The 27,660-nt window shown below is 39.0% G+C and overlaps 1 protein-coding gene across 2 annotated transcripts in view; it reads left to right on the forward strand.

Annotated features, from left to right (window-relative positions):
- Positions 1-27,660, forward strand: part of ITGB6 (integrin subunit beta 6) — a 73,035-nt gene that overhangs the window by 39,868 nt on the left and 5,507 nt on the right. For both annotated transcript variants that reach the window (XM_006083221.3, XM_023745623.1), the window contains 6 exons: positions 5,991-6,125; positions 6,349-6,766; positions 12,461-12,683; positions 15,558-15,655; positions 20,804-20,923; positions 25,087-25,253. In XM_006083221.3, the coding sequence (XP_006083283.1) occupies positions 5,991-6,125; positions 6,349-6,766; positions 12,461-12,683; positions 15,558-15,655; positions 20,804-20,923; positions 25,087-25,253 (1,161 nt within the window). The remainder of the gene's footprint in view (positions 1-5,990; positions 6,126-6,348; positions 6,767-12,460; positions 12,684-15,557; positions 15,656-20,803; positions 20,924-25,086; positions 25,254-27,660) is intronic.

Here is a 27,660-nt window from a genome sequence, read left to right on the forward strand (position 1 = left end):
ATGCAAAAAACATACCATCCTAACCAGTCTCACTTTAAACTCAGGTTTATGGGTGGACCTCAAGCAGGTCCCAGCAACCAGGCTGTATTTCTGTAGTATACATGCAAGTAGAGATGTCTAAGAAGTCAAGTTGATATGTTAGTTGACAATTCAGGAGACTGAACTCTCCCAAACATACTTCAGTGATAGTTTTCTCCTTCTAAACCAGCCATAGGCAAACTACGGCCCGCGGGCCGGATCCGCCCGTTTGAAATGAATAAAACTAAAAAAAAAAAAAAGACTGTACCCTTTTATGTAATGATGTTTACTTTGAATTTATATTAGTTCACACAAACACTCCATCCATGCTTTTGTTCCGGCCCTCTGGTCCAGTTTAAGAACCCACTGTGGCCCTCGAGTCAAAAAGTTTGCCCACCCCTGTTAAATCTAAACTGATGGTAATTCCATCCTTCCACTTGCTAGAGCCAAAAAGTTTGAAATGATCCTTGACCCCCTCTTTCTCTGACACGCCAATTTCATCCATCAGGAAATCTTGTTGGCTCTATCCTCAAAATGATTTAGAACTTGATTCAGTCACTGCCTCCTCTACCCTTATCCTGGTCAGAGCCACCATCTTCTTTCACCTGAATTATTGCAAAACCTCCTAATTGCTACCTCTCATTTTCACCTTTTGTTTCCTACATTCTGTTTTCAACAAAACAGCTAGAATATTCTTTTCAAATTATAAAGTCAGATCATATCACTCTTCTGTACATAGCCCTGTTTTCTCATTTTACGTAGAAAGAAAAACTAAATTCTTTCTAACAGTCTACCAGGACCCTATCAGATCTGTTCCTCTCCACCCCATTACCTCTCTGACTTCACCTCCTGTTACTGTCCTCCAACCCTCTCCAAACCCAATTCTCCTTGCTGTTCTGTTCCCAAGCAAATCAGACATACTCATGTCTTAGGGTCTTTGCATGGACTGTACCCTCTTCCTGGAATACTCTTTTTACAGTATCTGAGTGGCTAATTTCTCCTCCCTTCCTTGAAATTCTTAGCAAATCCTGACCACTTTTTAAACATTGCAGCCTACAACCCTACACACACTCTCTTAATCTTCATTATCCCATTCTAACTTTTTTGCATAGCATCTATCAGCTTCTAGAATGCTATATAATTTTCTTATTTACTATGTTGTGTGTGTGTGTGTGTGTGTGTGTGTGTGTGTTTTTCTGTTTTCCCATACTGGGATAAAAACTATTTCAGTGGGTTTTGTTTTCCAAGCACCTAAATCAGTGTTTGGTACATAGTGGACACTCCATAACTATTTTCTGAATGAATAAACATAAACTATAACTAGTTGAAATGAAACAGATTTAAAGAATATATTTAAATGCTAATTTGATAGAATTTAAAATCTTAAGACATGATGGAAATAATCTCTAGGACTGAGAAATGACACTTTAATATCTGTGCATATTTTGAAAAGTTAGCCTATGTCCACTGATAATATGAGGAAAATAAAAAGGCAGGGAAGAGGAGTGACTTAGAATTTATTTATAGTCAGCAACTTAGAATTTGGAGAAAGACAAGGTAATATTACTATGCAGGTGGCAAAATTGTACTTGAGGAAAATTTGAAGCTGAATATGCTTTTGAAATCTGAGCAATGAAGTGGGTATAAGAATTCAAATCCTTTTAGATGAACACAAGTATAACTTAATTCATAATATTTTATAATTTGTTTTATTTTTAATAATTGGGATTTGTCTCCCAAATGCAGACTTTTTAAAATTAAAAATGTTTTTTCAACTACATTTGACATTCAATATTATATTAATTCCAGGTGTACAGCATAGTGGTTAGACATTTATATAACTTGCTAGAGGCCCGGTGCACGAATTCATGCACGGGTGGGGTCTGGCCAGCCCACCCCCATGGGGAGGGGCCACGGGCAGTTGGCTGGCTGCCCCCGCCCCTGATCAGGGTGTTGGGGGCCGATTGTGGGCCGGGCCGGCTGGGGGAAGGGGGCCCGATTGGGGCCCAGATCTGGCTGGTTGGCTGCTGCAGTGTGTGTCATAACCACTGTTTGTTCCGGTTGTTCTGGTCGTTCCACTGTTCCAGTCGTTGGGCTTTTATATATATAGATGAGTGATTCCCCCGATAAGTCTACTACCCACCTGACACCATACTTATTGCAATATTATTGATTATATTCCCAATGGTGCACTTTACATTACCATGATTATTTTGTAACTGCCAATTTGTACTTCTTGATCCCTTCACCTTTTTCATAAACCCCACACCCTCCTTCCATCTGGACCATCAGTGAGTTCTCTGTATTTATGAGTCTCCTTCTGTTTTGTTTGTTCATTTATTTTGTCCTTTTAGATTCCACATGTAAGTGAAATCATATGGTATTTGTCTTTATTCATCTGACTTATTTCAGTGAGCATAATACTCTCTAGGTCCATCCATGTAGTTGCAAATGGTAAGATTTCATTCTTTCAAGTAATAGTTCATTGTATATATGCACCACTTCTTTATCCATTCATGTATTGACAGACGCTTAGTGCTTCCATATCTTGGCTATTGTAAATAATGCTGCAATGAATTAGTGCTTTGAATTTCTTCAGATAAATACTCAGAAGTGGACTTTCTGGATTATAGGTAGTTCTATTTTTAATTATTTGAGGAACCTCTATACTGATTTCCATAGTGGCTGTACCAATTTGCAATCCCATCAACAATGCACAAGGGTTCCCTTTTTTTCACATCCTTTTCCACAACACTTGTTTGTTGACTTACAGGTGATAACCATTCTGACAGGTGTGAGGGGATATCACATAGGTGTTTTAATTTGCATTTCTATAAATATTAGTGATGTTGAGGATCTTTTTATATGTCTATTGGCCCTCTGTGTGTCCTTTTTAGAGAAGTATCTATTCAGGTCCTCTGCCCATTTTTTAATGGAATTGTTTGGAGGTATTTTTTTGGGGGGGGGGGTATTAAATTGTATAAGTTCTTTATATACTTTGGATATTAACCCTTTATCAGTTGTATCATTGGCAAATATCTTCTTTCATTTGGAAGGCTGTCTTTTGTTTTGTTGATGGTTACTTTTGCCGTGCAAACACTTTTTAGTTTGATGCATTTAGCTTATTTTTTCTTTTGTTTCCCTTGCCCAAGGAGATATATCCAAAAAATATTACTAAGAGCAATGTCAACAAACTTTTATTTTGTAAGAGAAAGAGGAACAGATAAAGTCTGAATAGTAACACCAACTTTCCCCAAACCAACAGGTCTCCCTCTGCCTTTTTTGACATTTTTCCTCCTGAAGAACCTTGCCTTTGTCTCCCCCTCTGGTATAACCTATATGCTTCATATCTAATCTTCCTCTCTTAAATCTATGTCATCACAATACCAACCAGCCCAGTTCCTAACCCTCGTGCCTCAGGCCAGGATGAAGGCATCAACATTCCAGCTTTCTAAACTCAAGGGTTCCAATCCCCTCCACTGGTCTGGTCTGCACAAGCCTTCCAGGCAATTCCCTTGCAGCTATCTTTTCTGTAGATTGAGCCCTTGCTTAACAGCTGCCAGTAATGCTTCCCAAGGGTCTAAACTCCTCTCTCCAAACTGCAGGGCTCTTTGTTGTCTGGTGTCTCTCAGAACAGTTGGAGTGTTGACTTGGCCTGAGCCCCTTTGTCTTCATTCTATCTCATTCCTGGCTTTGAGCTTTCTCTTTTCTTTGCTGTCCTTATTTTTAAATTCTCACCTGAGGATATATTTTTAATTGATTTTTTTTAAGAAGGAGAGAGATGCCCTGGCCAGTTTGGCTCAGTGGATAGAGCGTCAGCCTGTGGACTGAAGGGTCCCAGGTTCAATTCTGGCCAAGGGCACATCCCCTGGTTGCGGGCTCGATTCCCAGTAAGGGACATGCAGGAGGCAGCTGATCAATGATTCTCTCTCATCATTGATGTTTCTATCTCTCTCTCCCTCTTCCTTCCTCTCTGAAATCAATAAAGAATTTTTTTTTAAAAAAGGAGAGAGAGAGAGAGGCAGCGAGAGAAGCATTGATGTGAGAGAGAAACACTAATCTGTTGCCTCCCATACTCACCCCGAACCTGCAATCTCTTGGTGTATGGGACAAGGCTCCAACCAACTGAGCCAGCCAGCCAGGACTGAGCTTTCTCTTTTCTGTCCCCTAGCCTGAGATACCATTGTCAAGGATTAGTCTTCTAATACGTCAGCCTTCACTGATCACCCTCTTTTCTGAACTGTCCCAAACTCTCATTTGTATTATACTATTTTTTTAAGTTAATGCACAATGACTGACATTGTATGTTACCCGCTTCACTTGGTTTCATCTTGTTGTTTTCAGTAAGATGATAATCATCTTGAGGGCAGAAATCTGTACTTATACTCATTCCCCAACCCTGACTCTACACTAAATGTAAAATAGGACTCGATAAATTCCAATATTGCTTTCAAGACAGTTTCTCCCACATTTTAATATCTCTAAAATTGGGATGCATTTTATAATTTACTAAAGGCCCGGTGCACGAATTCATGCACAGGTGGGGTCCCTCTGGGTGGCCTGCAGGGATCAGGCAGAAACCTACAGTCCGATGCTGCCTGCAACTCCTACCTGCCACTCCCACTCATCCCGACCCCACTGTGCCTGCCGCGGGCTTGTGCCCAATCAGTCCCAGGAGAGGCTCACGCTGCTGAAGCAGTGCTCACCAGCCATGAGCCCTGCATCTGGCACCCTCCCAAGGAGAGTGGCCTGCACAATCTGGCTGAAACCAGCTCTCCGACATCCCCCGAGGGATCCCAGATTGCGAGAGGGTGCAGGCCAGGCTGAGGGACCCAACCAGTGCAAGATCAGGCCAGGGAGGGGCCATGGGAGGGCTCCAGGGTATATCCAGCCCATCTTGCTCAGCCCCTATCAGCTGGACCCCAGCAGCAAGCTAACCTACTGGTCAAAGCATCTGCTCCCTGGTGGTCAGTGCACATCATAGCAACTGGTTGACCAGTTGACTGTTTGTCCCCTGAGTGGTTGAGCAGCCTTAGCATATCATTAGCATAGTACGCTTTGATTGATTGTTTGGTTGTTCTGCTGTTCAGTCTATTTGCATATTACCCTTTATTATATAGGAATATTACGCTTTGATTGGTTGTTCGGTTGTTCTTCCATTTGGTCTATTTGTGTATTACCCTTCTATTATATAGGATTGTGTCTTGCAAATGCTGTCAGCTGGGCAGAAGTCACACCTTTGTTTTCATTTCCTGCACATGTGTGCATTTGGCCATAACTGTATATATTGTTATTCAATTTGTGAAGTGCACTCTTTGTACTATAAATGTTGAGAAAAATTGCCATTTAAAAACATCTTTAAAATTATACACTATGATTTGAAATTAAAATTAAAAGTTATTATATATGCAGAAATGTACCAAAACAGAGCTTCAGGGTATAAAATTGATATTAAGGAAGCAAATATTCATTGTTGGAGGAATGATTGCAATTCTGTATTCTTTGCAAAGCAACAATCCACTTCTTTATGGGACCTGAAAAATGATGATACTCACAAGAAAAGGAAGCTGTTGTTACATTTTGTTGCTGAGTACAAGTGAAAGAATTGCCTCTTATATGTCAAACAATGCAACTCAGGGCTGGAGAATTTGCCAGATCCCTCAGAATGTATAAAATAATGTTCAAAGCAATGATAGACTGATGGCATTGATTCATATATTGTGCAGAATGATTCTGAGGTATTTTATCATAGTTTGTTATAAAATAATGTGTTTCATAATTAATAGCATCTTAGATTTGATAAAATATGATTGTGTATGTATCTTGCTCACTTGATTAATGATAGTGTGAATTTCTTTTATACACAGTTTAATTTTATTCATTAGTAGTTTAGTAAATACAATTCTCAGATTCTCTTTTTGGCTGTGTTTTCTGGTTGTGACTTCATCTAACTCTTTATGTCTTAATGAAAGGAACTGCGGTCTGAGGTGGAACTGGAAGTATTAGGAGACACAGAAGGACTCAACCTGTCATTCACGGCTATCTGTAACAACAGGTCCTTCTTCCCACAGCAGAAGAAATGCTCCCACATGAAGGTGGGAGACACGGTAGGTACATGACCAATAGACGGTCTGAAAAAAATATTCAGACAAGTCAGAAGTTACCTTCATGCACTGAAGCTGCACTTCCCCTTTCAAGAATTTTCAAAGCAATTGTCAAAGATTTCCTAATAAATGCTTTTTGGCAAAGATGATCCCCATGTGGCTTTGTTCCCCGCCCCCCCATACATTTTGGTGGCTAGAAGAAGATAATTATTATTTTCTTTTCCAGGCTTCATTCAACGTGTCTGTGAGTATACCAAACTGCGACAGAAAAAGCAGGCACATTATCATAAAGCCTGTGGGGCTGGGGGACACCCTAGAAATACTTGTCACTCCAGAATGCAACTGTGACTGCCAGAAAGAAGTGGAAGTGAACAGCTCCAAATGCCACAACGGGAACGGCTCCTTCCAGTGTGGGGTGTGTGCCTGCAACCCTGGCCACATGGGTCCTCACTGCGAGTGCGGGGAGGACGAGATGAGCACAGATTCCTGCAAGGAGGCCCCGGATCACCCCTCGTGCAGTGGAAGAGGCGATTGCTACTGTGGTCAGTGCATCTGCCACTTGTCTCCCTATGGAAACATTTATGGGCCTTACTGCCAGTGTGACAATTTCTCCTGCGTGAGACACAAAGGGCTGCTGTGTGGAGGTAGGCTATGTCTAAATCCACCTTACTCTGCGGCTGAGCAAGTATGAAGGAGGGGCTCTTTCTCCTTTGAACCTTCCACAGTTGCCTGGGCATAGTAGGTGCTCAATAAATATTTGCTAATCAACTGAATGGGTTCATCTTTAGACCCAAGGTAATGATTTTTTTTTCTGACATTTGGAGTGAGATCTCTGCCAACTCAATTTGCATGTCTATTATTATTTCCCTAAGAGTAAGTAGGTAAAAGATGGAAATGCCTTCTCTTTGGTTATTACACAGATTCCACAAAACTGCATGTGATTTGAACTCCATTATCATCCAGACTTTTCTGGATCAGACTGCTGGGTATCTGACCCAACTCTTAAATATTACTTTGGAAAAATTAAAAGCAAGGCTGCTTAAGGAGCATAATGCCAAGGACAAAGGACACACAAAAACTAAATGGACTTTCAGGGCCTTCATTCACTTTCACAAATATTTATTGAACATCTATTATGTGGTAGATACTAAATTAGGAATGGGGTATAATAAAGATGAATAAGTACAATAAGGTTATGATAGGGTAAAAATGAAAATTACAGATTTTTTTGAAATTGAGAAAATTTTAAAATAGCAGAAATACTTGTTTCATATCCTTTGTAGATGTAAAATCACTTTAAGAATATATTATACCATATATAACATGACTACTACATAATCATCCTGATGTATATACATATATTTAAGTATAATCTATTAAGACAAGAATGACAAATGTGTTTATATATTTTTAAATGGTATAAATTTGTGTTACAGTTGAAATAGTAACTGCTGAACTTAAGCTTTCATGGCTTCCTTTTTCACATTGTCTGAGCAGGCAGCTTTTCAAAACAGAAAGCCATTATCTTCAGAGAAAACTAAGCAAGTTATGTTTTCAAAACCACAGGGTCAGGAACATATCAAAGAGACTGATTTTCAGGGAAAAAGCCCTGAGAAAAGAAGCCTCAAAGAAGCCTAAGTTCTTTGAAAACCATGTGATACCCTTAGAAGTGTACCTATGTTTCCTTTCTTTGCTGCTGCTGTTACTAGCAATAGATGCCTCTGCGGCTGCCTTCTTTCTTCCCCTTAGAGAGTGAAAAATGTAGGGTCTGTCTAGATTGGGACACATTTCTCTTTCTTTTCATTGAAAGGTGTATTTCCTTAGTTAATGGATGTGGTTCCAAACCCACAACAGTTGGTTTCTTTTCACAAGATGCACACAGGACACAGTCTAAAGCCAAAGACCATCACCATGTCTTGGAAGGAGTATTTTCAGCAGAACCCAGATTGCATTCCTACTAGACATCTTTTGATAAAATATGTGCTCAAAACATTTGAAATTACCTTTCAAAAATCATCAAGTGTAAGCTAATACAATGTAATAGCAACACTAACCTCACCTATATTTCACCTTAAATCTTAGATCGAAGAGATCTAGGACAGTAATAATTGCTTCACTGTGTTCAGCAACAGTTCTTCCAGTGTCTTGATGGGTTTTTATTTTGTTTTGTATCATGCCTGCAAACAAAAAGAAACTAAAAAAATTTGACTTGATCTATGCATTATAGTTCACAAGGTCAGTCTAACAACAGTACCTCCCTCTGTATCAGATACAGTGATTGCTAAAGAAATTCTATTTAGAAAATACAATTATTTCTTCAGTTGGACTCGCAGAACTTCACCAATGCCAATTGCCTTCATATTTTGGGGTACTTTACGATTCTCAACCATTACTGTTTCTCAAAAGCTATTTTGTTTTTTAGTCACATCATAAAGGATGTTTGTTACTCTATTATTAGTAATTTCCCTTATAAAAAAGGATACTAAAATTAAGTACAATTATTCAAATTCAATAAACAATTATGGAGTACCTACTAAGTGCCTGGCCTTGTGAATGGATGCTCTGTTGTTTGTAACAGAGCCCTGAATATGCTATAGCTTCACTTGTGTAGACCTCCCTTATTTTACAGCTGCTATACTCTGCAATGGGCTGCTTCTCTGAAGGCTACTGTCACAACGTTCTTTTTCAAGCCCCTTTTCTCATCCATCTGTAAGCACTCACAGATACAGAACGCCACTGATTTTTTTTTCTTGCCCAAATTCCACTAGTCTTTTGTATTTTGATTCTAGGAGATTGGAAACTCTAATGATATTATAGTTAAAAAAAAAACAAAAACAACTTCCTGCCATTATGCACTTTTAGTTATCAGCCAACAGCATTCCAGAAAGATCCATTCCTCCAAAAAGAGCCTGATAAATTTTTCTTGATTTTTGGTTATCATCTTTCTTCTACATGAAGCCATTATAAAGTTTTTGTTGTGGTCATGGTATGAACAGGTATTTAAGATAATCAGTTGTAGTGAATATCAATTAGCAACTTTTGTGAGTAGGGAATGGTTCTGGAAGGCCCCCGAAAGGAGGGTTTCTTAACTCTGAACAGAGCTCTTGAAAGGCTTTCTAAATCTCTGCCAGCCGATTCTCACATGTGATGATACACTTGGGCATTCCCAAAGCCTTTGGAGATGCACATTTCACTTGACAGCATTTATAAGTCATATTAATTTTTCAGGATAAACTTCACTTTAAAAATCTTTCCCTATCATGAAAGTAAATTTCTTCTTTTGCTGAGGAAGAAACAAAAAGCAATTGCAGTTTAGAGGATAACTTACATATAAAAGTTAAACTAATGGTTTGGCCTAAATCACCTAACTATTCTTAGCTTTGAATTAATTAGTTCAATTATGAATTAAATAGGTTATGAAATGCAGTTGGAGTATGTCTTAATGTCATGGATCCAGCTAAATTTCATCTCTTAATCTTTCACTAGAGAAAGATATGTATTTTAGTGTGTATATAGATCTATAAATATGCTAATATATTATATATATTTCAACTCTTATCTTTCATTGGAGACATATATCTCTTTTGTGTGTGTATATATGTTTATGCATATATCAGAATCCAACTTCCAAATTTTTGTGTCTGTCTCCTTTGTTCTATAATTTCCTACTTCATATCTCTTACGCTTAACGCCAGGTCAGCATGGGAGGCACCAAAAAACACACAAGCCCATTATAATAAATACTTTATTTGTCACTTCATAGTATTTCATACGGTATTATGTGGCCAGATCCAAAAGGAGCTTTTCAGGACTGGATGAGCTGCTTGCCTGTAGCAAGTCTCCAGCCTCATTCTTCAATCTGTCTCTGTCCTGCGCTTCTGCAACATCCTCTCATTCCCCTCTTACCTCTGAAAGCATCCTTTTCTCTGATTGCATTTTAAATTCTGATGCTCTCCAGGGATTGTCTCACTCCATCTGCATCCCCTAGATGATCTCCCCGATTCACAACAACTTCAACTGCCATGTAGCTTTAATGGATCCCAAATCACAAGCTTCAGGTCCATATACATACATACATACAGTTGACTCTTAAACAACACATGCATAGGTCCATAAATACTGAAAATGTAATTTCTCTTCTTTATGATTTTCTTAATAACATTTTATTTTCTCTTTATGTATGAATACACTATATCATACATATAACATACACAGCAATTGTTGATCGACTGCTTATGCTATCAGTAAGGTTTCTGTCTAGTCAACAGTCGGCTATTAGTTGTTAAGTTTTGGGGGGGGTCAAAAGTTATAAGCAGATTTTGACTGTGTGTATATGGGGGGGGTTAGCACTACCCCTAACCCCCGTTTTGTTCAAGGGTCAACTGTATTCAGCTGCCTACTAGGATGTCACACAGGTTGCTCATACTCAACAGAATGAAAAATGAACTCATTTTGTCCCCACTCAAAACTTCTCCTCCTCCCCAGTTTCCGAGCAAACTGTTCATTCAATAATGAAGCATTACTCTATGCCAGGCACTGGGGATAAGACAGAGCATAAGCTAGTTTCCATTCCAGGTCAGTGAAAAGCCCCACCATCCAGCTAGCAGCCCTGTCTGGTCACCTGGGGAGGATTCTATCCCTCTATCTCTTCCCCTCCTCTTCCACCCAGCACTGATTGCACCCACACCCTAAACAATTCCCTGGTTGCACACCCTTTCCTCTCCATTCCCAAAGATGCAGGGTCTCATATCTTCCCAACTGGTGTTCCCGTCTCTAGTTTGACCCTCTCTACTGATGCCAGGACATTTCTAGACACATATCTATCTGTTCAGGTCTCTCCCCTACTTAAAATTCCATAACTTTTGGGACAAAAGTTCTTTCTTTAGTCCATAAAGCTTTCCATGATGTGATTTCTGACTTTTTGCAGACCTTTCCCCCCTCCCCTCCTGCCACACCTTGGGCTCTGTCTATATGAAACTACCTTGGGTATTAAGCAGGTCACAGGATTACACACTTCTGGTGTTAACCTGTTTTCTCTGCTTAAAATGTGTGTCATTGTCTTCTATCTTCCTTCTACCTTTATCTTTCAAAGTCAGCTCAAACATCACTTCCTCTAAAAAACTTCCCAGATCTCTAGTCTAATTTGGAAACTCTTCCCCATGAGTATAACAATGATCATACTGTATTGTATTTATTAGTAGTCATATTTATTTGCCTGTCTCCTAACACTAGACCTGTGGTCGGCAAACCATGGCTCGCGAGCCACATGCAGCTCCTTGGTCCCTTGAGTGTGGCTCTTCCACAAAATACCACGTGCGGGCGCGCACGTACAGTGCAAAGTTGACTTAAAACTTTAAAGTTTATTAAGTTAATTTTAGGGAATGTTGTGGAGTGAAAGAAGATGTAGTGTCGAGGATTGAGAAAGGTATGTTGAGATGGTTTGGACATATAGAGAGGATGAACAAAAGGAGATAGACGAAACAAGTATACAAGACGAATGTGGATGGGAGAGTTGGAAGGGGTCGACCTCAGCGAACGTATCTCAATCAGATTGAGGATGTTTTTAGCAAAGGCCAGCTTAGGAGTACCCTAATTAAATTAATAACAATGTACCTACCTATATAGTTTAAGTTTAAAAAATTTGGCTCTCAAAAGAAATTTCAATCGTTGTAGTGTTGATATTTGGCTCTGTTGACTAATGAGTTTGCCGACCACTGAGACTATAAGTTCAGTGGCCTTGTCTTACATAATTTTGTATCTTCGTTCCTTATACAATATTGGGCACATGATATATGCTCAATTAAAGTTTGTTAAATAAATGAATTTGTTGAGCACTCACTATATGTCAGTAGGACATCCAATGAGTGAATGCAGAGCCAGGAGATTGACACATTGTCTCACGGAGCACAACCATTAGAAGTAGATCTTATTCTTTCTATTTTACAGATGAGGTTTTCATGATCATCGAGATTGAGGGTTGTAAAGATGGGGTATTATCCAGGTCTGTCTTGTATCTTTATCTTATGGCACCCAAATTTAAAGGAAAATATTGTAAAAGCAATTATCTCCTTCCACCTGGCTATGAATTCTCTTTGACATAACATCAGGTAAGCAAGCTGGTCTTCAGTTGAGAGACCAGATCAATAAATAAATACAGTTAGCAAAATATATTTCATAAAATATATTTATACTCACTCCCTTCCCTCCCCCTGGACACACTCACTTTTTTCTCATTTTTCCCCCTCATCATTTTGACGGTGTTTAAAGGTAAACAGAAAAGATGGTGCCCCAAATCAGAAAGTGGTTTTGACCCTAAAAAACAGCGTTTTGCTTTACAGATAACGGCGACTGTGACTGTGGCGAGTGCGTGTGCAGGAGTGGCTGGACCGGCGAGTATTGCAACTGCACGACCAGTACAGACTCATGCATCTCTGAAGACGGGGTGCCCTGCAGCGGGCGAGGCGACTGCGTCTGTGGCAAGTGTGTTTGCACACACCCCGGAGCCTCAGGACCGGCCTGTGAACGCTGTCCTACCTGTGGTGATCCCTGCAACTCTAAACGGTAATGTCTCTACCTTCTTCAGTCCCCTTTGTCCATATATTTCCTGATGATCAAAGTCATAGTGACATTTTATAAACTCAGACCTCAGATTGTTTTGTTGGATTTGGTCTCCACCAAGTATCCACCTGCAAGTATCACACAAGCCTGCCAGGCCCCTGTGATCCTCAGCCTGGAACGCCAGTCCTTCGCTGGTCTCTTTCTAGGTCCTGATTACCCACAAGGTCACATTTCTGCTAGAAAGCAGCAGGGGAAGCTGAGCTGATGTCCCACACTGATAACATCAGATCACCTCTCAGTTACAAAGCCAGCCACACATAAGGAATGCCCTGGGGGTAGACTGACGACACCTACATTCAGTATTTTTTCAGGGGAAACAGATAAACTTCTTTCTTATCTAGAAGTTCAGAGCCTGACCTTACTGATTCATTCCTATCTATAGACTCATGAAAGCAAAGAGGCAGAAACACAATCTTGGCTTTCAATTTTCTTCCTTCGTTACCACTCATGCTCTTTGGCTCCTTCCTTTGGTTATCATTCTGCATGACTATTGGGTATTGTGTTATCTTTTATACCATATGAACAACAACAACAAAAAAACAAAACACATTTTCTTATTTTCCAGTAAAGAAACTTTCTTTGGTTGACAGCTAGGTTTTGTTTTGTTTTGTTTTGTTTTGTTTTGTTTTGTTTTTTAGGGAGAGAGGGAGCAAGAGAGAAACATAGATGTAAGAGTGAAACATTGATGGCTGCCTCCTGCACACCCATTACCAGGGATCAAGCTGAAACCTGTGGATGTGCCCTGACTGGGAATTGAACTGGCAACCTTTCAGTACACGAGACCATGCCCAAACCAACTGAAGGCTGACAGCTAACTTCTTAATGGAAGTGGGACATTTGTAGGTTAAGTGAAACAAGTCTCCAAATTGGCTGTGTTATGACATTGCTGTGCATGATGTATTTTGCAGCAAACATGCTTAAACAGCTCATATTTTCATTAACTTTGGTACCCCAAATGATGGCATTTGCACTTCTAATGTAAATGAAGTAAAAAAATCAACATTCACTCAGTGGTATTCACCATTGAGGGGTTAGAACTTCTCTGTTACTGTGCCTGGACATATGCCAAGAGAAGGATGGGGACATAGACTTATTTGAATAGAATTTAAGGTAAAATGTCCTTTTAAGATGTTTCTTCTATTATTTTTCTATTTTGTCTTCTCTGTAAACATGATTCAATCTTAAATCTGATTTATAAGATAAGAAATTAATAGTGAAGTAGATTAAATTTGAGGAATCAAAGTGATCTTTGTGGTATTTGCATTAGTTTTAAGATAAGTCCATTCTTCCATTTATTCACTCATGCATTTATTTATTAAGTAGGTATTAAGTACCTCCTCTATGCCAGAAATCATGACAGAATCAAATGGGTTGTATTCAAATGGGCATGCAGTGATGACAGAACCTGTTATAGTTTATACCATTACAGGTGCTGAGAATCTAGAGGGAAAGACAGATATTTTTAAAAGTAATGATGATGAGTGTACTACAAATATCAGGGGAAATACTTTGTAAAAGTATATGATTGTCTAACCACTATTCTGTATATCTGAAACTAACAGAAAATATTATTGTAGGTAAACTATAATTGAAAAATAAAATTTAAAAAGAGCAAAAATAGTTATGATGATATCTGGGCTGACAGTTACAAAAGGAGCTATAAAGGGTGCTATATGGCAGGAACTGTATGTATGACAGGAGATAGGGCCCCCAGACTAGCTTGGGCAGCCATCAGTGAGATGCCCAAAGGTTCTAAGGGCTTCCATAATCTCCAGCAGACCCCTGCAAAGCCACTGCAAATAAATATATAACATAGATAAATGCAATATGCATGCAATGCAAGGAAACTCTCAGATAAGACTTCTATCCCCACTTCAACATAGATTACCTCTAAGCCCTTCCTTCAGAGGAACTCGGAGGCTTCTACTACAAGGGAACTACCTGGGCAGGGTCATGGAAGACTTGTCTGAGGAAGGAGGTTTCAGCTGAGATGTGACAAGGCATGGGTGGGGGTGGGGAATGTTTCCAGCACTTAGAAGAGTGTACATGTCCATGGCCAGAGGAAGAGAGAGGCACCATGATGTTAATCCCACTGTAAGACAACATTTGCTGTTTTGGGTTACTCCAAACACAATCTGTTTGTAGTGATTTTCAGCACAAGATAAATTCAGGGTCAAAGTTTTACTTTGCTATATAGACATCATTACAATGGCTTAATTCCTGGGATATGCTTTGGGAAATACACTTTTCTATAAGTATCCATCTTTTATTCAAAAGCCTGCATTAATGCGCATCCAGTCTACAATCCTTACCTTTTGAAAATACCCCTATCGAGGCTTGGATGCACTCAAAAGAGTTACAGAAAAGTGAATCTTTAAAATAGTCATTCATGACATAGATGACTTCTTGTTAAGATACAGACCATTTTTGTTAAGAAATTCAGCCTTTGTCTACCCTTTAATTATATTTTAGCAGCCTAAACCCTTCCCAGGAAAAATATAAAATGAAAACATAGCGAAATCAAATACCAAAATAATTGGGGGTTGGGGGGGTTGTTGACTTTTATTTTTCTAATTTAAACAATCATTAAAGATAATGGGATAGTAGCTATGATCAGGGCTGGCTCAGGGAACATTGATTACTGAGTGGAATTCAGCATAAAGCAGTTTCCTCTTGGACATCACCCAACTACCTTCTGAAAGTAACCAAAGGCACCGTCCTCTCTGAGACACACCTTTAGCATGTACCACAGTAACAGCATTGAGCACTATCCCAGCTGCCAATATGAACTGATAAACTGTTGACTAATGTTTCCAGGAGCTGCATTGAATGCCACCTGTCGGCAGATGACCAGACCCGAGAAGAGTGTGTTGACAAATGCAAACTAGCTGGTGTGACCATCAATGAAGAAGAAGGTTCTGCTTGTCTTAAATTGCTTTCCTTTTCTTTGCATAGTTCTTGAGAGGCACAAATCTGTGGTGGGCTTTCCAATAGCTGGACTTCATTTGTACCAGGGCATTCGTTGCCTCATATTAGTTATTAAGGGGAAATGTATTCCAAACCTGGTGGTTGGGGATACAAGACATTTAAAGTCACGGCTATTATAGCTATTATATTTGACGTCACTGTGGGCAAGTTCACCTCTCCTTAACACAGCGGTTCTCAACCTGTGGGTCACGACCCCTTTGGCGGTTGAATGACCCTTTCACAGGGGTCGCCAAAGACCATCCTGCATATCAGATATTTACATTACGATTCATAACAGTAGCAACATTACAGTTATGGAGTAGCAACGAAAATAATTTTATGGTTGGGTCACAACATGAGGAACTGTATTTAAAGGGCCAGAAGGTTGAGAACCACTGGTTTAACAGATACAACTGTAGAGAATTCCAGAATGCTATATTGTTTGAATTAGAAGATAATTGAAGAAATATCTAAATGTTAACCCCAAGCCTGAAATTGTCCCCTATTATCCAATTGCTGTATTTCAAAATAGGACAAAGCAAGGTGTACGATGGGCTTCCTGATAGAACCCTCAGACACTGGGCAGTTTCTGATTAGTGGACTGATTTTCTTCCTCTCCCCTCTGTATGCTCTTACTCCCAATTTCCAAATATGGGCTCTACATGATCATCTTTAATTCCCTGTTGTCTCACTCTCAAAATATGAGAAGGGCCTGTTACCTTTAACTGCTTAGCAAGCCCTGCTCTTGTTTTCACCTGTCATTTTAAAACATAATTACTTAAAATTATATCTTTCCTCATGGCAAATTGACATCTCAAATATTCAAATGGGTTGTATTTTAGCTGGGAAAAATAATTTGTGAACATTAAGACAAAGAAGATGACTGACTCCTCCCAAAAGGACAGTCTGGGGGGATTGGTGTTTCCCCCACCACACACTCTGCATTATCATGCTGCTCAGCTAGAACGGCTGCTCTGCACGCTCTGCAGACGCCAACAAGATGCATCCCGGGCGAAGTGGCATAATCAAGACAATAATTCATGACATGCTAGGATGTGTGTCTTGAATAGATGGAATTAAAATACCAAAATTAATCCATTTCCAAGGAGGAATAAGTTAGTGAAATTTACTTTTTTTTTTTTAAATTACCTACATTGTTTCAAACTTGAGATCTCTGACTGTGCACCGTTGAATAACCCTAGGTGGAGGGCCATGATTGGTGCTCATAAAACCCCTCGTCTGTGTTTTTTCTGGTAACTAAAAAAATATGCCAAATAGCCGTAAATTGGACAAAATGGTGTATACCTTACGCCAATCCCGAAGGTGAGATGCTGTGAAAGCACTGAGGAAAGCGGCATTTGTGGACTGCCCGGATTAGTAACTAGTACAAATCTCAGCATATCCTCCTGGCTTCATTTCACACCAACCATCTGGGATATTTACCAGATATTTCCAAGAAATGACTAAAAATTGCAGAAAATGCCCTGCAAATGACTAGAACCCTATGCAGGAGCAGCCGGAGAAATCTAATGTGCTGAGGGGGAAAGGAGAGCGAGCCTTGGAAACATGGAAATCGGGAACAGGGGAGTTACCATATTTACATACACAGTTTTCTAAGTACATTTTCATATGTGCTTAGATTTGAGGGGAAGACTACATCTCAAGTGGCATTTAAAATATTTGCATTATTATTTTTTGTGTACTTGACTACATTATCTTCAAAAGAGGGGAATGCAACTATTTCTAACTCAGAAATTAAAAACAATAATTGCATTTCTAATACCATTTAAAAGCACTAATCTCAATGAATTTGAGAAAAATATGTATTTGTTAACCTGTGAATTAAAAAGTCATTTTTCTAATGAGCCTGTTATAAGTCCTATTTCAAGGTACTCACCCAGTTATGTTATTGATCATATCACCTTGAAATTATCACAACATATTTGTTCTTCCATGGGGTCTTTATCAGCCCTTCCTTCGCCAGCTAGGACAGGGAGGGTAACGTAAGTATAACTTTATCATCCAAATAAATTGTTCCCCAGCTGTGCTGTCGTGACTTGTGCGAGCATTTCCAAGGACATGCAGTTCAATTTCATTCGACCCATTTTGCTGAAAGAGACATTCTTAATCTACCCCAACATTCATGTACTCAGAGCTTTGTTGCTCAAACCGTGTTCCATGGGACTCTGATTCCCAACGTGTTAAATGGGAAACTACGCACCCATGGTCACATGCATTTTGGAAATGGGAAGCTACACCTTTTGTTTCCTTAAAGAACTCCTGAGAGTTCCTATGCACATGACAATGCACATGACATTAAATTGTCAGGAGAGGCAAAGGGAGGTTGCTGTATTTAAATACACTGTATTTTAAGTACGCACAGTTAGCGACCACAGAAGCCTTTTTTTCTTCTTGGGAAACTGCTTTCTCTGAGAACTACTGACGTGGCCCTGGAGCAGAGGTCTTAAACACACAGTTATCTTGATTCAGTGGTGCCGGCGGTTTAGTTTTCCACATTTTTCCTAGACCCCCCCTAGACCCCAGGCTCCTTACCCCATTCTCACATTTCTTCCTTTTCTAAGTATGATTTCATGGACTGCCTGAGATCTTATTTTCCTTGTATTATTCTAGCACAGCACTGCTGACACTCATAAAGGTGGGGGGGGAAGAAAGGTGCATTTCTTATGAACAACAAAAGAGAACCTTAGCAGCTAATTATGCAAATCTCCAGCCCAAGCTGGACCCTTTCATTGCACATTCAATAATACCATTTTAATACCCAAACACTGTGAAGCGGGCCAAGTCTAAAGTCATAACCGTCATGAAAAGGAGTGGTGAAGTAATTAAAGCAAGAAGGGAGTCATGACTCAAAGGTCATATTAGCAGTTCCATTAAAACTTAAATAATCCTGGCCAAGTAAATTAAGCCTCCCTGCGCTTCCATGTAGCTATTTAAAAGAAAATAAAAAAGCAGGATTAATATTACTGAAAGGAGTATTATAAGCTATCCACATATTTTCTACCTGAGAATAAAATGTTCCATTAAGTAAACTCAAGAGGAACAGAGTGGGTTTGCGCTGTGGTGGTGGAGAGAGGGAGGGAAGGAGAAAAACAGTCCGACAGGAAATGGCATACTCCCCAAGGCTGGATGAATCCTAGTTCACCGAATGGTGTGGCAGAAGGATGTGTGTTGAAGGCCATCGAAAAATAACCAAAGTATGAATGATATACAGACAGTTCTGTTGGTATCAAACATAGGAAATAACACAAATTTCAATATCAAGTGTTGCCCAGAGGTTCCCAAACCTCTTAGTTAGAACCACCTTATTAAAAATGCTATTAGGCAACTCACTCAAATACAAATGCCTGTGTATACCAATGACCTCCCAAATCAGAATGCCCAGGGGCGGGGCCCTGAAATCCATATTTCCAGAACTCACAGGTGATTTAAACAATCACAAACATTTAGGAATGACCAAATTTGAATGATTTGTAATTAGATTTCTTAATATTTCTGTGTGCATAGATGCTTCTAATAGATTCAAAAACACCTAAACCTATCATTGAAATCTTAGTAATAATGCTAAAAGTTTTACTAGTCTCTGTTTTAATAGGTATACAGGCATACTTCTCACAGACCCTAATGTGAGATTTTTATCTTAGAGATTGAATGCAAAACAGCTTATATATTTCTGTCTTTCTATGAGTATGGCAATGCTGAACAACAACAAAAAGATCCTATTACTTTTTTTTGTTAGTGTCAGAGCAACACATATAGATTCTGTTTCATTAAAACCTTCTTTTATATTTAAGCCACTGAGAAAAGTTATAGGTCTAGCAAGAGTACGTCCAAGATTATCTGGGACAGTCCCATTTTAATATTCTGACCCACTGAGTCTTAGTACACTAAGACTGGATTTGTTTTTAAATTTTAGGTTAATAACAATCATTCTATTTACAGGTTTCTGTAAAAGTGTTTGTAACTATATCAGTAAAAAGTCTCCAACTTGTAAGATAGGACAACTGGAAGCAAGTTGTGTTTTAGTTGGGAAAATGCTACATAATTTTGGCATAGATGCAGGACTAGAATCTCTGAGAAATAGTATTAACATCTCAGATGGACCATTTTACTGTATTTCCAATTTCTGATGACATTCATTTTCTGCTTCTTGAATAAGTTCAGCAAGAAAATAATTTCTATTTGGAAAAGATTTAAGGAAAAATTGATTTTTTTTTAATTAAGAAAGGGGCTATGCTGAAGGGTCAGTCAAACTGTTATCCTTGGTTCTTTTTATCTGAGCTTTACCTTTATCTTGCTGGTCCCTGAGCTACATAACACTTCAGTCTCTGTTTCCTGATATTAATATATATTTATTGTTGTGACGCGGAGTGGCCAGCAATCTTGACTAGGGCATTGTGAGAAAGCCCCTCCCCTACCCCCTTAGAAGTATCAGTATCAGTTTGGACTGTGCAGTCTCTTTCTGAAATGTAATATACGCTTTCTCCCAGATGCTCGCAGCCAAGGAGAACATATAGCCCCCTCATTTCCATAATCAGGGCCGTTCTATTCCCAAGACAGTTAGGCATATCTGCCTTGAAGTACTTTTACTCTATTGCAGTGGTTCTCAGCCTTGGCTGCACATTAGAATCACCTGGGAATCTTTTTAAAATCCTGATTTCTGGGCCTCATCCTCCGGAAATTCTGTTTCTTTGTTACTAATGTTGTGGCCTCACCCCATAACAAAGAAACAGAATTTCCGGAGGATGAGGCCCAGAAATCAGGATTTTAAAAAGATTCCCAGGTGATTCTAATGTGCAGCCAAGACTGAGAACCACTGCTCTATTGAAATCCTGCCCCCATCAGTTTGATAGGTGCATTTGATGGTCAGTCTTGATTGACCACACCTGGAACTGTTCTTCTGGAATGTGAGTAGAAACTAAAACCTCAGCCGGTGGGGAAAATATTATGTCTTTTCTATTCTTATCCTGCAATGTTGAAATTTCCTATTTGCATATTAAAACTCAATACTACTTTGCTTTCAAAATAATCTCTTTTGGAAACTCATTTAACCTAATGAATGATTCCTTTATCTGCAGATTTCTCAAAGGATAGTTCTGTTTCCTGTTCTCTACAAGGAGAAAATGAATGTCTTATTACATTCCTAATAACTACAGACAGTGAAGGGAAAACCATCATTCACAGCATCAACGAGAAAGGTGAGTGGCGTGCCTTTCCTTGTCAGTGGTAAGTGATACTCCATGGGAGAGGAAAAAACAAGCAGGAAGACACTTTGCGCAGCTTGCCAGGAAAGACATTTCCAAATTTTTGATGACATGCCTCTATTTTCCCAATGACTAAAAGGTTTGATAGGTTCCAATATCTCTGAATAAGACTAGACGACAGGATGAGTGTATTTGTACCAATCGTCCTCTCCCAGAAAGGTTGAATGCAATGTCAGCACAAAGTGTACCTTTAGGAAAGACTAACGGGAAGGAGCAGGCCAGCCTATGAGACTGAGTTTTGAATCGTGTGAACCTGGGTTCAAATCCTGCTCCGCCACTTACTAGCTGCTTCACATTTTGGAAGATACTTGCCTCTCTTTCCCCATCTGTAAAATAGGAAAAATAATACTTTCTTTTAAGGAATTACTCAGGGATTAAATGGAATGATGCATATAAAACATGCACCAATTCATAACCTAGAGCCATGGGTCATTCGATGATAACGCCGAACCAAGAAGACACAAAGCAGGAAGTGAGGAAGTGATCTGAGTCCATTGCTTCTGTGGCTTTGCTTCCACACCAGCTTCTGGAGCCGTCTTGGGACTCAGGAAGCCCTCAGATAAAAAGCGCATCTTCAGTGAAGAGGAGACAGAAGTTCATGTTAGAAGTTGATATAGAAAAGATGGAAGAGTGGGAAAGGTGCTTTTGTTGAGAAGTTGTTAAACTTTAGTGAGCATCATGCTCACCTGAACCTGCAGGCCTGCATGTGGCCCAGGCAGCTCTGATACAGGCGGCTTCAGGATCTCCTTTGAGCGACTCTGCCTTAACAGCCTTGGCCACATTCTTAGATACTCACAGGTGCCCCACCTTTTCTGTCTTCAGTTAAGAATGTGTCCCTCTCCTGGCCAGCGTGGTTCAGTGGTTGTGTCGACCTATGAACCAGGAGGTCACGGTTCGATTCCCAGTCAGGGCACATGCCTGGATTTTGGGCTCAATCCCCGGTGTGGGGCATGCTGGAGGGAGCTGATCAATGATTCTCTCTCATCATTGATGTTTCTATTTCTCTCTCCCTCTCCCTCCATCTCTGAAAGCTAGATAGGCCAGAGCTCTCAGCGCCCTGAGGGCAGAGCCCATCCCCAGGAGTCTGTAGTCCCCTCTCCCTGTAAGACCAGAGATGCTCTGGACAGCTGGTGGGAGGCCTGGATAGAAAAGAAGCAAAGTGGGAAAAGAGGAGATGGAGCTTAAGAATTCCAAACAGCCCTGGCCGGTAGCTCAGTTGGTTAGAGCATCGTCCTGATAAGCCAAGGTTGCAGGTTCGATCCCCGCTCAGGGCACATACAAGACCCACCAATGATGCACAACTGATGTTTCTGTTTCTCTCTGTGTCTCTCCCTTCTCTCTCTCTCTCTCTCTCTCTCTCTCTCTCAAATCAATAAAATAAAAAAGAATTGATACTTAAAAAAAAAAAAGAATTCCAAACAAATTGAAAAAGAAACCAAGTGAAGGGTCATCATCAGGGGTGTGTGGATGTAGGGAGAGCTTTGCTCATCTTTTTTTCTTACATCTGGAAAAACTTCTAAGGGTAAGAGCCACAATCATAAGGGGCCAGGCAAGAATGACAGTTGGGGCGTCTTCCTGGCAGGGATGTAGGTATGGCTTCCAATTTGGAGGTTCCAGGCCCTCGAGGTCTTGAGGATAGAAAAGGTGGAAGAGTGAATTTGTTATAGTAATAATAGCAACTCTCAGCATTGAGCCCTTACTAGTACCATATGCCAGGTATTATTCTAGATGCTTTACATGTATTAATTCATTTAATACCCTCAACAGCCGTATAAATCAGGTATTGTTATTATTTCCATTTTATAGGTAATGAAATTGAGGCATAGAGAATTTAAGTAATTGGTAGGTTTTGCAGTAATTATGTACCAGCGCTGGTCCTGGAATTGGAAGTCCATGTTCCTAACTATTGTGCTATACTGCCTCCCACTGGCTGTATGATCATAGTAAATATTTGAATCCCCAAAATATATCAGCACTGTCCAATATAAATGTTAAAATGCAAACTACATATATAATTTTAAATTTCCTAGTAACCATATTAAAAAGTAAAAAAAAGGTTTAAATGAATTTTAATGTTTTATTTAATCCACTATATCCAAAATATTGTCATTTCACAGTGTAATCAATACAAAAACTTAATGAGATTGTTTACATTTTTTTCATATCAAGTCTTCAAAATTAGTGTGCATTTTGCATTTATCACACAACCTAATTTGGAAAGTCACTTTTCTAGTGTTCAGTAGCCATATGTGGCGGACCTACCAGACTGGCAGCATTAGAAACTCAGGTCCTTAGAATTAGGTGCTACACTGACCTGGATTTTCTATTGTGTAATACTTGCTTTGGTACTTGGGCCAAGATCTTGTCTCAAGAAATGAATAATTCCCAATGATTCTAAATTCTTAAAATAATCATCTCTGCTAGGTCAAGCTTATTCCTCCTCTTTTTATTCCCTAGTGGAGAGCCCTCCTAAATCACATTCTGGCTGCAGGGTCTTAGTAAGGTTCATTTTGCTTTAAGCAAGAATATGCTATGCCCCACCCCAGACATTTTATAGTCAAAGATGTAGCCAATATATATTCTCATTGACAGGCACCTGCTGCTTTCTTTGCCGGAGTGTTGCTAAGCTATTAGTAACAGCATGGTTCATTTGCTATGCTAGAAACAGTCTTTAGATCTTCACACTTTAGTTGCTATTTCATTAGCTTCTTTACTTATTTCTGCATAATCTCCTTACATGGTTTTTTGGCCAATGAACAAAGATGTGTGAGGCCAGGCATCACACTGTCAGGGGGTCATTAGTCCCGCTTAAATTCAGACCAGCTATAGATTCTTACCTTGAAAGTAGCATGAGTAGTCTGGGTGTATAACTCTCCTTATTAAATACCGAAAAGCACTAAGAGTTAAAATAAACTAAGCATGATTCATTTCCTCTTCAGATGCCATGGATTTGCCTCACTTCTTACAGCGGGAGGCAGATATTTAATGATAATTTTTATATGGGATTTTTTCTCCCCATGAAAGCCAGGGGAGAGCTTATTTATGTTTCATTAAGACTGTATCATCTCCCAGGCATATTGCAAAGATTATTAGTCATTCTGCTGTCAATAAGGGAAGGTACTGTATAATTGCAAGATTACATTAATACCATCAATAGTCAAAATAACACTTCATAGAATGTTCAAGTTAAAAGGACTATGCAAAACTTCTAATTCTCCAAACTTCCCTGAAGATAACAATCACTCAGGATACTTTTAATAATAAAAAAATCTTTGGCTGCATCCGAGACCAACTAAATCAGAATCTCAGGGGAGAGGTTGAGGAAGCTGTGGGTTTAATCAGCATGAGCACCTGCCTTAACCTTATTTCAGGGAAGGAAGGGACACTGAAGTCCCACACCTTTGTTTTACAGATGAGGGTTCAGGGGCTCAGAAAGATCAAAGGACTTGATGGGTTTAGATGGCGACTGTACTTCAGTTCTGATAGGAATTGAACCCACCTCTCCTGACCCCAGTCCAAGAACTTTTCAGGACATCAGGCATTAGAGTTAAAATAAAACTGAAAGTCGTGATTCTCTTCTGTCTATTAAAAAATTTTTAAATAAGAAATCAGCAGCAGTAAGTAGGAAACTTTTCAGGGGGCAGGTTTCATATAATTTTTAATATAATCTCTTTGTTTCAAAAAATAAAGAAAAGTAATTATGTGTGTATGTATACACACACACTCATCCCATTTCTACTTTATCATATACCCAGAAGAGACTATGTTTAGTGATTAAACTATATCTTATTTATGGTCCTTTAAATATTCCATGTGCATTAATTTTCACTCTTTTGGATTCTAACTGAGTCAGCCTTTCTAGTGTATATCCATTTGCTTTGAATAGCCAAGCTGCTACTTTATCTTCTGTTCCACTTTGAAGGAACAGGGCTATCCTTCCACAAGTAACTCATTTAAAAATATTTTTTCAGCAAAACAAAAGGTGTTACTATTTTCCCCTCTACTAGAGAAAAATATGGTTGGAAAACTTAATGACAAATGTTTATCAAAATGTTGATTGTACCATCTTCTTAATATAATTTTCTTTGTTCCCACAGACTGTCCAAAACCACCAAACATTCCCATGATCATGTTGGGGGTTTCACTGGCTATTCTTCTCATTGGGGTTGTCCTACTGTGCATTTGGAAGCTGTTTGTGTCATTTCATGATCGCAAAGAGGTTGCCAAATTCGAAGCAGAAAGGTCAAAGGCCAAGTGGCAAACGGTATGTAAACATGTAGGGGCTACCTCTTGTCTAGGGGAGAAAGTGTCTTATAGAAGAAATGGGAAGTGAGCTTTCTTCTGCTCTAAAAGAGAGTTAGAATATCATGCTCTTTCTTTGCTCCTCTTACCATGTCCTCAACAGCTTTGATTTCTGTTCTGCCTTGGAGACAAAGGAACCTCTGTCCACTAATTGGATCCCAGGTGGTCCTCATAGCATGCGTTTGTCTCTCAGTACAGTGGGGGAATTTCCCCACTCTGAAGAGTCTCCTTATTTAGCTACTTCTGGACACCAATGACATATATTTTATTTCTCACCACCAGGAGGACCCATCAGGCCCCATTTGATAAAGCTTAGGTGCTGTGTGTACACATTTCCATAAACGTTTATGTTATAACTAATGGAATAAGGTTCATGAGTACTAGACAGTTCATGCCAATTACCATGGAAATGCACATTACTCGAAATAGGTTACAAAGCAAAGTTGAGAAGAGTTTTTAAATACCATCCAGTTTTTCTGAATACCATAAATTTCAAACAGCTACCTGAGAAAAACAATCCCCAAAGTGTCAACCTTTAAATATACATACTCAATAGATATAATTTACGTGTCTCCTATTTACAGTAAGCAAACACAAAACAGGACTCCAATTTTGTGTGTTTCTTTCCCACAGGAGAGACAGTTACATTTCTAGAGGCCCATAGAAACAATTTCATGGTTTTAATTTCATCTCTCTATCTCTAATGGTGCGTCCAGCTATCTAATAGCAATTATCTTACATTGCTGATTCTAAAAACAGTAATATCACAGGAGAAAATACAAGCCAACACAATGCTCCTTAGGGTTCATCTGCCCAGATAAATTGGTGTTACAAACACTTTTTTCTCTAAGTTTTTAGTGATATCTTCAATTCCTAGAGCAAATGGAATCTTCTGTTTTGGATACATTTATCTTGATAAGGGATGTTTATATATTATGTAGTTATTTTAAAATAATCATATTATATGGTGCAGGACAAAGGACCAATAGAACATTTTATATACTTTATTGTCCCATTAAAAATGCCTTTATACACAATAACCAAATGAAATGTATGGATCTTATTTTGATCCTGATTTGAATAGTAAAAAAAAAATACAGTTTTTTGACAACAGGATAAAGGTTAATGTAGACTGGCTATTAAAATGATAGCAACATATTGTGATTAATTTAATTAGGTATGATAATGGCATGATGACTTTGCTAAAAAAATAATCAAGATTTTGGGATAAAGGAAAATGAAGGCTGGTTTGTCCTGAAATCATTCAGCCAAAAGAGAGAGAGATAGAGAGGGAGAGAGAAAGAGAGAGTTGAAGCAAGTGTGGCAAAATCTTGATAATTGTTGAAGCTGGGCAGTAGGTCTACAGAGGTTCATTAAACAGCTTTTATCTTCTTTTGTATATGTATGGATTTTTCATAATTTAAAAAAACCCTTTCAGAAAGTAAATTGTGGGTTTGCATTGAGTATATAGTTTATCCATCCATAACAAAGTCAAATGTAACCTACAGGTTAGTTTGATGACTTAGAGCTTGAGGCCAAAAGTGTTGGGGCAGTTAACATAACCTGATCCCCTGGCCATCGCTGTTTTAACTCTTACAAACTATCAAGCAAATGCCTGGCAATCGTTAGAAGGGCAACCAGGCAAAAGAATGTCATTAAGTTGGCATAAAAACAACAACAACACAACAGCAGCTGCAGTTAGTTGAATAACCACCAGCCCCATGAAATCATCTTCATATTCCCAATTTGAAGGTAAGGAAACTGAGGCTCTGAGATGTTAGGAGATTTCTCCAAGTGTTAATCCCAACTGCAGCCTCTTCCTCCAAGCACAGCCTTGACACTCGGGAAATAATAGGCAGGTGTTCCACGAATAAGCACTTGGGCAATTATGTGATGTCTATCTACCAAGCAGCACATTTTAATGTTCTCATACAAAAGCATGATTACTGACAAGTGATTAATATCTTTAAAATAACATTTTAATTAATAGTTAATTTCCTCAAAACATGAATTGTTTTCTCTTAGGATGTAGAACATGACTGAAATTTAAATGCTAAAATTTTGCCATTTCTATGTCTAATATGGAACAAAAATATGCATTATACAGATTAAAGCATGAATGAAAAATGTTATTCCCTTGTTAAACTGAGTTTCTTTGAATAACAAATGTTTGATGTTCTTGACTAGATAATGACTGGATAATAATTATTCACTTGGATGCAAAAGAGGTTTAACTCAAATAATTCAACTCAAATTTCACTAATATATCCTATTGGGGAAAAAATGTTGCTCAGTGTATCCATTTTGTGATCTTCAATTTTATTTTGTTTTTATTGGAAATATATTTCTTCTTGAAGAACTGAATTTGA

This window comes from Myotis lucifugus, unplaced genomic scaffold, assembly GCF_000147115.1.
Source record: "Myotis lucifugus unplaced genomic scaffold, Myoluc2.0 scaffold_5, whole genome shotgun sequence".
NCBI lineage: Eukaryota > Metazoa > Chordata > Mammalia > Chiroptera > Vespertilionidae > Myotis > Myotis lucifugus.